At 41.0% G+C, this 11,576-nt stretch overlaps 1 protein-coding gene across 2 annotated transcripts; it reads left to right on the top strand.

Annotated features, from left to right (window-relative positions):
• Positions 1 to 1,080: 1,080 nt before the first annotated feature.
• Positions 1,081 to 7,024, top strand: sstr1b (somatostatin receptor 1b). 2 transcript variants are annotated; one of them, XM_058068048.2, is made up of 2 exons: positions 1,081 to 1,262; positions 5,804 to 7,024. In XM_058068048.2, the coding sequence occupies exon 2, from the start codon at positions 5,927 to 5,929 to the stop codon at positions 7,022 to 7,024; it is 1,098 nt and encodes a 365-aa protein (XP_057924031.2). In that variant the 5' UTR covers positions 1,081 to 1,262; positions 5,804 to 5,926. The 2 variants fall into 2 exon arrangements, with proteins under 2 accessions (XP_057924031.2, XP_078645238.1); XM_078789112.1 differs by lacking the exon at positions 1,081 to 1,262 and adding an exon at positions 5,682 to 5,710.
• The last annotated feature ends 4,552 nt before the right edge of the window (positions 7,025 to 11,576 follow it).

Here is an 11,576-nt window from a genome sequence, read left to right as displayed (position 1 = left end):
AATTTAATACACCCAGAAATTTTAACACAGACAATAATTATAGTGGTTAGCGCACAGACCTCACATCTAGGGAGACCGGGGTTCAATTCCACCCTCGGCCATCTCTGTGTGGAGTTTGCATGTTCTCCCTGTGCATGCATGGGTTTTCTCCGGGTACTCCGATTTCCTCCCACATTCCAAAAACATGCTAGGTTAATTGGCGACTCCAAATTTTCCATAGGTATGAATGTGAGTGTGAATGGTTGTTTGTCTATACGTATGTGCCCTGCGATTGGCTGGCGACAAGTCCAGGGTGTACCCTGCCTCTCGCCCAAAGACAGCTGGGATAGGCTCCAGCACCCCGCAAGGAAAAAGCGGTAGAAAATGAATGAATGAATGAATGAATGAATGAACATATGATGCTAAGATGTCAATGTTTTGTTCAGATAAATTAGCATATATTGATTGACCTTCTCTGGATTGGTTTTGAGTGTTTTGAACCTCAATGGGGGATCAAGGCTGTAACCAGCAACCATCGGTTTGGGAAGCGCCCCCCAAATCAGCCCCAGACCATCATACTACCACCACAATGTTTTACTGTTATATGATATGATGTTCTTTTTCTGAAATTCTGCGCTACTTTTAACGTTGCTGTGCTCTTGGGTTCATTTTGGGGAAAGTTCACCACTCTTACGCCATTTGTGGATAATAGCTCTCACTGTGGTTTGCTGGAGTCCCAAAACTTTAGAAATGTCTTATAATCTTTTGTTGACCGTTGACTAATAGATCTGGAGTAATTTGAATTAAGTTATGTTTTAACAGGGGGAGAGCGTTGGGGGGTGCGGGGGGGTCACCTATTTACACAGTATAATACTCAACATGTAATTTGACTCTTGAATACGTTTCAAGTTCAGCCTGTACAGTACAGATAAATTAATAAATATCAGTTTCTCTAGTATTTCAAGTTGGAGGAGTGGGGGATGCACGAAAAAAATGTCAGTCCCTTTGGGGGGAGGGCATGACAGAAAGAAAAATAATTGAGACGCGCTGGTCTAATAGCAGAGCGCTGTGGAGATGCGGCTCAAAAAAAAAAGCAAGGAGAGCAAGGCGGTTGTGAGACGGGAGATAGAATGCGGTGTAGACCAAAGAGAGCGAGAGAGGAAAGAGTGCAGCGTTAAGCCGCTCATACAGCAGCCGGATGCTGGAGGACACAGAAGACCGACCGGCGTCGACATCGCAGTGATGAGGAGACAAGGAGGACAGGAGCATCTCTGCAGCAGAAGGTGAGCAAACAACGCAGCGGCACCAGCGCCATGCACAAGTTGATGATTGACAGTCAGGAGTGAAAGGACAAAGCATTTATTGGTGAGTCGTATTAATGGTCATAGATGGAATTAATGCACTAAAAATATCAATTCGATAATTGACCTCCTTCATTGGCTGCCTTGACCTTGCCACTGAGAGTGTAAATTAGTGCAAATGAAAAAAAGTTCCAAAATTGCTTTCCTTGCTCAATGAATCATAAGACAATAATGAATCTATGTCATCGTGCATGGATGCAGATATGGTTGCCAAGACAACTCCTAAGATGCTGAAGTTCAAGACAAATTGTTTCGAATCATCTCTTACCGCCTCTTCAGTCATTCGATATTATAACTACAATTACCAGAAGAATTCCTGGAATCCGATCCCTGAAGCAGAGGCATCCTGCCTTCATTCACACAAATAATATGAAAGCCTTCTAGCCACAGGATAATACAATTAATCACCAAAAGTGGACACACTCATACTGTCAGTCCGCATAATCGATCATCATCAAATCCCCTAAATGAGGACTAAATGCGAAGAAGGCATGAATGCATATTTCATCTCTCCATATGTCCTATAATGAAAGAAAACAATGTGGAGAGAATGCAAATGCTTGGAAAAGGAGCATCTCTCAAAGGTCTCCAATGCAGCTGGCCGTGAACGCGGGCTAAACACTCCTAAAAGCTCCTTTGCCGCTCGGCTCTGCTCCAGCGCATCGGCAAAATTCACCTTTTTGCGGTGCTCAAAGAGGCATCGATCAAATCAAATAGAGTCTGAGTGGTAAGCGAGGGTAAGCGGGGAGAATATGACTCACCTTCTCCAAGCAGCCCGCAATTATAAACATATCTATTAAGGACAGAACTACAAACAATCCTAAGAAGATGTCTAGCGGGATATATGGTGGTCAAAGCTGCATTTTTATATCAATGCATATGCCTGTCTTTTAATATCCCTAAACCAGGATTCACTAGTCTGGTCCCAGACGCCATCCAATACAGATCTGGTCATACAGTATATTCAAAAAATTATATGAGTAGATTTAATGGGGAGCTTTGCCTACACTGGAGATAGTAGTTGATCAACTCGGGACATCCACTGACTAAATGCATGCAACGTAAGCCATCCCATTTGACGCCACTCAGCCAATGAAATCTGTGCATTGGCGCTATACAATCATTCATTCATTCATTTTCTACCGCTTTTCCTCGCGAGAGTCGCGGGGGGTGCTGGAGCCTATCCCAGCTGTCTTCGGGCGAGAGGCGGGGCACACCCTGGACCGGTCGCCAGCCAATCACAGGGCACATATAGACAAACAACCATTCACACTCACATTCATACCTATGGACAATTTGGAGTCGCTAATTAACCTAGCATGTTTTTGGAATGTGGGAGGAAACCGGAATACCCGGAGAAAACCCACGCATGCACGCGGGGAGAACATGCAAACTCCACACAGAGATGGCCGAGGATGGGATTGAACTCAGGTCTCCTAGCTGCGCGCTAACCACTCGACCGCCGTGCCGCCCTGTCCAGAACCAATCAATCATGGCTATGTTTTGCGAGTGCAAGCTTTTATATGGAACTATTTTCCATAAGCCTAACAGTTATCTTTGTAGCGGTGATTGAACATATATGAAAATATATATAGGTTATATATATATACTATATATATATATAGGATATATATCGGAAAATATACAAGGTTTGAGTGCACCTCAACTTTTTCCTCCCTTGTGAGGTTATTAGTCAGGAGGTTGGGAGAACGAGACCATATTGATCAGTCACTATGCCAGAAGGCACTTGTACTTCTATTTCCATAATTGGCTGATTTTAATTGGCTATGGTGCTATGATGTCTCCTAGCAACTGACTCAGAAGTCAAAACGTTACCCGGTGTCATGACGTTTAATGGATGATGATCTTCGATCATTTAGTTGCCATAACCATCATTTGGGGTTACTGTCGCTTTAAGACACGGTCAAGTTCAAGGCATAGACATGTTGCACAAGCTACTGTTTTCTCTACTAAATAGAAAACATCTAAACACAGGAAGTGAACACATTTAACGGGTTGTGAAGAGCACCTACAGCAGGGGTCTCAAACACGCGGCCCGCGGGCCAAATGTGGCCCGCAGGACACTAGTTTGAGGCCCCCGCCTTGATATGAAAGTTTAATGTTAGTGCGGCCCGCGCAAGTTTGATATGGATGCTGTATGGTATCATGTACCCAGAAAAAATTATTACGTTTTATTAATGTTCATGTTAAAGGTTAAATAACTGTTAATAGTTATCCTCCCTATCCCTGTGGAAGTGGTAAGTTTTTGGCTTTTTTTAAGTTTAAAGGAAATAACTTGGAGGCTACCGTTTAGGTCGCTAGCTCTCTAGTTTGCGAGTTAGCATGTGTCTCAAGACCCTGCAGTTGCGCAATATGTTGTAAATAAAAAGAGTATAAATGTGACTATAGTCGTGTTTTGTCATGTCTACAGGGCTCTAATAATGATTTGTTAATTTTAATCTGAAAAAAATAATTTGTCTACCCACCAACTATAAGTGGTTTCTTAAGTTTTTATTATTTTTGGCGTTTTATTATTATTATTATATTTATTTATTACTGATTGATTGATTTTCTTTATTCTTGATTTGTTTATTTTTCATCTTATTTTGTGTAGAAAAATAAAAAATGAAGATATTTGAGAACAGTGGAATGTTTTATCAGAGCTTTTCTTGTAGAAAATCGGAACCAAAGTACTGAAAAAGTTTGTATATTTTTCTGTTTTTAATAAATGCGTTTTTTTTGTTTTTTTTTTTGGGAAAACCTGATGCGGCCCAGCCTTGGCCAGACCCTAGCTCCAGTGGCCCCCAGGTAAATTGAGTTTGAGACACCTGATCTACAGTAATAATTTGATTTAGCTACTGGAGACGGTCTTGTAGTTCGTCCCCCATCCCTGTCCCAAATTTAATTGAGGATGCATTGAACATTTTATTCTACAGACATGCATCTCCACAGTGGATATGCCTCCATTATTACGACAATAACTCCAAAAGTGTCAATGCTGTCATGCATTCAGTTAATGGAAATCTTTTCATGTGTGGTGCTGAGTATTAATTCCATACAAAAGGATAACGGAGGCAAGCATTATATGTCCTAGCTAACGCAAAGACCATTATTTCCCTGAGCCAGGACCACCTTGTCCCTGCTCGCATGCGGCATCCACGGAGCGGCATTCATGCAACTTCAAAAGAATGATTGTGCTCATTATAGTGCAGCAAGGAAGAACAAGACTGTCACCTTACTGATTCATCATTAAGGCTAAAAAGCTACTCATTGTGGGCCATGTTCTTTATTAGACGACCTGCGCATGTTAATTACTATTCAATGTTGGTGACAAAGGACAGGGAGAGGCGGCAGAAGGAATCAAAATGGAGTAGATAAGTATGGCAAAAAAAAAAAAACACTACTACAAACGCACTTCATAGTTATCACACATTTCAAATTCTGTTTTGCACTTGAATACACAATTACACTATTGTACTTACAAAACATGTAGTTACACAACATCACGTCTTGTCAAGCTTCTTCCTGATGGAAAATGTTGAGTGAATTGACACGGATTAAAAAGGGGAAACAGGCAGGGATTTACTGTATACTTTAAATCAGGGGTCTCAAACACGCGGCCCGCGGGCCAAATGTGGCCCGCAGGACACTAGTTTGAGGCCCCCGCCTTGATATGAAAGTTTAATGTTAGTGCGGCCCGCGCAAGTTTGATATGGATGCTGTATGGTATCATGTACCCAGAAAAAATTATTACGTTTGATTAATGTTCATGTTAAAGGTTAAATAACTGTTAATAGTTATCCTCCCTATCCGTGTGGAAGTGGTAAGTTTTTGGCTATTTAAGATTAAAGGAAATAACTTGAAGGCTACCGTTTAGGTCGCTAGCTCTCTAGTTTGCGAGTTAGCATGTGTCTCAACACCCTGGAGTTGCGCAATATGTTGTAAATAAAAAGAGTATAAATGTGACTATAGTCGTGTTTTGTCATGTCTACAGGGCTCTAATAATGCTTTGTTCATTTTAATATAAAAAAAATAATTTGTCTACCCACCAACTATATGTGGTTTCTTAAGTTTTTATTATTTGCCGTTTATTATTATTTTTATTACTATATTTATTTATTACTGATTGATTGATTTTCTTTATTCTTATTTATTTTTCATCTTATTTTGTGCAGAAAAATAAAAATTAAGATATTTGAGAACAGTGGAATGTTTTATCAGAGCTTTTCTTGTAGAAAATCGGAACCAAAGCACTGAAAAAGTTTGTATATTTTTCTGTTTTTAATAAATGCGTTTTTTTTGTTTGTTTTTTTTTTGGAAAACCTGATGCGGCCCAGCCTTGCCCAGACCCTAGCTCCAGTGGCCCCCAGGTAAATTGAGTTTGAGACCCCTGCTTTAAATGGCCGTGAGGTTGTATGGATTGATGGATTGATGAGCAGACATGTCTTCTCTTGTCCTCTTAGGTGAACACTAAGAGTGTCCAGAAGAAAGAATCCCGTGCCATCTCCGAACACTCGCTTTCAATCCTAACATGGAGTTTTTTGAGGCAAGTGAGAATTATTAAAAAGAAGAAAATCAGCGTGGTGATGGATTTCAACGAGAGCCAAAAACCTACAGGGTTTCCACATAACACAAGTGTGGACTACGAGGACTACTACCAGGATCCCGACGTCAGCAACATCATCATCCCGTCCATCTACGCTCTGGTGTGCTGCGTGGGTTTGACCGGTAATGCCATGGTCATCTACGTCATTCTCAAGTACGCTAAAATGAAAACGGCTACCAATATTTACATTCTAAACTTGGCCATCGCCGACGAGCTCTTCATGCTAAGCGTGCCCTTTTTGGCGACGTCGGCCGCCGTGCGCCATTGGCCCTTCGGTTCGCTCATGTGTCGGCTGGTGCTGAGCGTGGATGGCATCAACATGTTCACATCCATATTCTGCCTCACCGTGTTGAGCGTGGACCGCTATGTGGCTGTGGTGCACCCCATCAAGGCGGCGCGGTACCGCCGCCCCACGGTGGCAAAGGTTGTGAACGTGTGCGTGTGGGGGCTATCGCTGCTCGTTATCTTGCCCATAATTATCTTCGCCGACACGGTGCCAGCCCATGACGGCGCTGTGGACTGTAACTTCCTGTGGCCTGAAGCGGCGTGGTCCGAAGCCTTTGTGGTGTATACGTTCCTTCTGGGCTTCTTGCTGCCTGTGGCGGCCATTTGTTTATGCTACTGCCTAATGGTGGCCAGGATGCGAGCGGTGGGGTTGAAAGCGGGCTGGCTCCAACGGCGGCGCTCTGAGAAGAAGATCACATGCATGGTGCTGCTGGTGGTCGCCGTCTTCGTGCTCTGTTGGATGCCATTCTACATCGTTCAGTTAGTCAGCGTCTTCCACCGGCCGCCGGACCCCATGGTGACGCAACTCTTTGTCATTCTCAGCTACGCCAACAGCACCGCTAACCCCATCCTGTACGGATTTGTGTCAGATAATTTCCGACGTTCCTTTCAGCGAATCGTGTGTTTCCGCTGGCTGGAATCGGGAGTGGATGCGGAGCAAGTGGACTACTGCGCCGTCGCTATGAGGGGACAAGGTCCCGCGTGCGGACCGCTGGATTTTCCCAAAGAATTAATAGCGTCTGACATGGTGTTTCGCAATGGAACTTATACCTCTCGCACAACTAATTTGTAAACACAGACAAACAACCATTCACACTCACATTCATACCTATGGACAATTTGGAGTCGCCAATTAACCTAGCATGTTTTTGGAATGTGGGAGGAAACCGGAGTACCCGGAGAAAACCCACGCATGCACGGGGAGAACATGCAAACTCCACACAGAGATGGCAGAGGGTGGAATTGAACCCTGGTCTCCTAGCTGTGAGGTCTGCGCGAAACAGTACAAACAACCCAAAAAAATGATGTGTATATTTATAACATGTTGGCTAGGAACTGATATTGCAGTAATACCCCACTAATGTACTGACTTATTGTCCATTTTGTCCTCCTGGTAAGTAGGACATCAGCAAAGGTTCTCCACTCTGGTTCATTTTCTGGACACCTTCCCATGTCAGGTTTATAGATATAAATTTATTTCATTTCTTCTTCTACTCTATGATGCCAAGTGCTCCTGGGTCATCCTCTCTTTTTTTGTTTTACCTTTGAGTGTCCAATGTAGGACTATTCTTAGGATGCTGTCTTTCTCTCGTGTCAAAACATGCCCAAACCAGTTCCAGTATCGCTCTGTTAGGATGCTATCCATGCTGTCCTGCTGACATCTTGCCAGCAGAATTTATTATTTTTTTTTTTCTTGCCAAAATATCCGGCAGATTCTTTTCAGAGACTTTGTGTGGAAAACTGACAGTTGACATATGTCACTTGCTGTCATTCTGCAGTGTTATGAGCGTTACAGGAGGGTGAATAGAATGCAGCTCTGGTCTATGGTTCTATGTTGATGAGATCTTGATTCTGTTTTTAATGTTGTTGTGTGTACCCCCCCCCCCCCATCATCAGTACTTCCAAAATAGGTGAAATAATGTGTTGTTGCTAGAGCAGGGGTCTCAAACTCAATTTACTTTGGGGCCACTGGAGCTAGGGTCTGGTCGAGACTGGGCCACATCAGGTTTTCCCAAAAAAAAAAAAAAAAGCATTTATTAAAAACAGAAAAATTAATAACTTTGCTTTGGTTCCAATTTTCTAAAGCTCTGATAAAACATTCCACTGTTCTCAAATATCTTAATTTTTATTTTTCTACACAAAATAAGATGAAAAATAAATAAACAAAAATCAAGAATAAAGAAAATCAATCAATCAGTAATAAACAAATATAATAATAATGATAATAAAACGGCAAATAATAAAAACTTAAGAAACCACATATAGTTGGTGGGTAGACAAATATTTTTTTTCAGATTAAAATGAACAAAGCATTATTAGAGCCCTGTAGACATGACAAAACACGACTATAGTCACATTTATACTCTTTTTATTTACAACATATTGCGCAACTGCAGAGTCTTGAGACACATGCTAACTTGCAAACTAGAGAGCTAGCGACCTAAACGGTAGCCTTCAAGTTATTTCCTTTAAACTTAAATAGCACAAAAACTTACCACTTCCACACGGATAGGGAGGATAACTATTAACAGTTATTTAACCTTTAACATGAACATTAATCAAATGTAATAATTTTTTCTGGGTACATGATACCATACAGCATCCATATCAAACTTGCGCGGTGCCGCACTAACATTAAACTTTCATATCAAGGCGGGGGCCTCAAACTAGTATCCTGCGGGCCACACTTGGCCCGCGACCCTTGTGAGGAAAAAGCGGTAGAAAATGAATGAATGATTCATGTTCATGTTAAAGGTTAAGTAACTGTTAATAGTTATCCTCCCTATCCGTGTGGAAGTGGTAAGTTTTTGGCTATTTAATTTTAAAGGAAATAACTTGAATGCTACCGTTTAGGTCGCTAGCTCTCTAGTTTGCGAGTTAGCATGTGTCTCAAGACCCTGCAGTTGCGCAATATGTTGTAAATAAAAAATAATAATAATTCCTTACATGAAGATGTTCCAGAGGCTGTCTCTGTGTATGCTATTGAAAGCCTTTTCAGAGTCAACTAAAATGTGTATTTTCTTCTGCCATACTATAATATTACGTTGTGTGAATATCTGGTCAAAGCACCCACTCTCCTTTCGGAATCCTGCGTTTTCATTCCTGAGATTCTCATTTACTGCCTCTGACTCTGATAGGAGCATGATTCAATGCCAGTTGGAACAATCTCTGAAATTGCCCTAATTTTGGTAATTTTTAGGATAATACCTTCTGACCAGTCATCGGGTATTTCTTTGTTCTCCCAGATGGTTTTGAATTTTCCCATTTTTGGAGGACTTAATAGCTGAGATTTGTACTTTTGTTGGTGGTTTGATGCCAATTATCAGGTTGTTCTCTGCATGGTGGATATCCACTTCTGCTATTTAGCATTTCTTGAGAATACTCAGTCCAGTCGGCTTGTTGCTATGACACAGGTCTAAAAAGTTGAAGTCAAGTCAAGATTATCCATATAGCCCTTAATCACAAAAGAGTCTCAAAGGGCTTTAAAGCATGTCTATTATTACTGTTGATCGTGTGTACTTTCCCTTTCTCCCCCATCCTTGCATCCTTGTGTCAGCTCTGGCTTTCCTTCACGCTGCTTTCTTTCATTCTTGGTACTGATTTCTGTATTTTCCCTTTAGCCGCTCAGACTTTGCCTCATTTATTTGTTTCTTTAAGGCTTTCTACAGTTTGCCATTTATCCATTCCTTCTTTTTCCTCTGTTCACATCGACTGCTTTGGTCTGTTTCTGTTTCCACACAGTGTTGACATTGTGGCTCTGTATTATCCATTATATCTGTTATTGACTGAAATGCTTTTCAGATTCTCTTTCTGCTCCCTGTTTTCCTACAAACGGCCATCTCGCCAAAATTGTTGCCATATTCTTCATCAAAAAAAAAAAAAAATGTTGATTCCAGTTGCACAAACGTGACATGACTGAGACTAGGAATTGTGTAAACACAAACGTTGTGTTTTGTGCATCACTTGACATGCACATTGTGTTCATATTTATAAGTCAGCTTTTTTGAGGGGAATGTGACTGACTAAATAAAAGACTGGATTTGAACTTAAAAATCCAAACTGGGCATCACACCCTGCAGTGTGAATGTGTGGATCCACTGCTAGAGTCAATGAGTTGATATGAATGTTGTCTGTTGTCGCTTGTATGTAGACATTTATGTGTACAAATTATAATTGCCAATAAAATCCACAACTGCATCTGCACTGTATGTTTTGCCACAGAGAAGAAATACATAATTGGTGCGTATGGAGAAGATTACACACTGAAACTATGCACAGGTATATAAATAATAATAAAAAAAAAAAATATATATATATATATATATATATATATATATATATATATAAAAGAAAAGAAAATGACACAAGAAATTTGAGATGTAGATTAGTCTATGCTTGCAAAGGGATTTTGCACGTTTAAATTCAGGGCAAGTATGTACAACAGATTGTGTCATAATTTGTCTGCAGCTCTCATCATATCTCAGAGATCTCACTGATAATTGATATGGCAACAAACATCCCCAAGCCTGAACAGTACGGTGCAGCTCGCAAATGAGACTACCCCAAATTGACTCGCTAGCACACCCTGACACGTTAAAAATGATTTCGAGTTTCATCGCTTGCCACTAAATGCATTGGGCATGTCTACCGTGACGAGGCTTGAGCATACCCAATCACCGTAATGAGGATAAAGCCTCATGGGAAATGGATGGATGGATGTTTAACATGATAAGGTGCATGAAAAGGCCTTAGCTTCAGTACATAGGCTTTCACATATATATACAGTCATCCCTCGTTTATCATGCTTAATGGGTTCCAGAATCAACCAATGAGTGAATTTCCATAAAGTCGGATTCAAATAGTAGAATATTTTTGTCGTTATTAGCAATATCAGTTAGTTTTTTTAATTTCCTGCCTTCGTTAGTATCTTTAATCCGTTCCAGAAGGTCCGGCTCAAACCAAAATGTACTCTAACCAAAGCAAATTTTACTATAGAAAAAAAAATCCAATGAATCAATTTAATACACCCAAAAATTTTAACACAGACAATAATTATTGTGGGCGGCACGGCGGACGAGTGGTTAGCGCGCAGACCTCACAGCTAGGAGACCAGGGTTCAATTCCACCCTCGGCCATCTCTGTGTGGAGTTTGCATGTTCTCCCCTTGCATGTGTGGGTTTTCTCCAGGTACTCCGGTTTCCTCCCACATTCCAAAAACATGCTAGGTTAATTAGCGACTCCAAATTGTCCATAGGTATGAATGTGAGTGTGAATGGTTGTTTGTCTATATGTGCCCTGTGATTGGCTGGCAACCAGTCCAGGTTGTACCCTGCCTCTCGTCCAAAGACAGCTGGGATAGGCTCCAGCACCCCCTGCGACCTTGTGAATGAATGAATTCGCGATGTCAAGGATTATTATCTCTACCGACAATTATTGGCCAGATATTAGCATAAAAATGATATATATCGATATATATATCGATATCGATATATATATCGATATATATCATTTTTATGCTAATATCTGGCAAACTAGTTAGCATGCTAGCGATATATATATATTGATATATATATCGATATATATATATATCGATATATATATCGATATATCTGATACCGTCAACA

The sequence above is a fragment of the Doryrhamphus excisus genome, linkage group LG2 (assembly GCF_037039965.1).
Source record: "Doryrhamphus excisus strain RoL-2023G ecotype Guam linkage group LG2, RoL_Dexc_Guam_v1.1, whole genome shotgun sequence".
NCBI lineage: Eukaryota > Metazoa > Chordata > Actinopteri > Syngnathiformes > Syngnathidae > Doryrhamphus > Doryrhamphus excisus.
Note: the sequence above shows the minus strand (reverse complement) of the source record. Positions and strands in the feature narration are given on the sequence as shown.

Bases quoted from the DNA above. Each gene is read 5' to 3' on its own strand.
- sstr1b (XM_058068048.2), top strand. From the start codon at position 5,927: ATGGATTTCAACGAGAGCCAAAAACCTACAGGGTTTCCACATAACACA.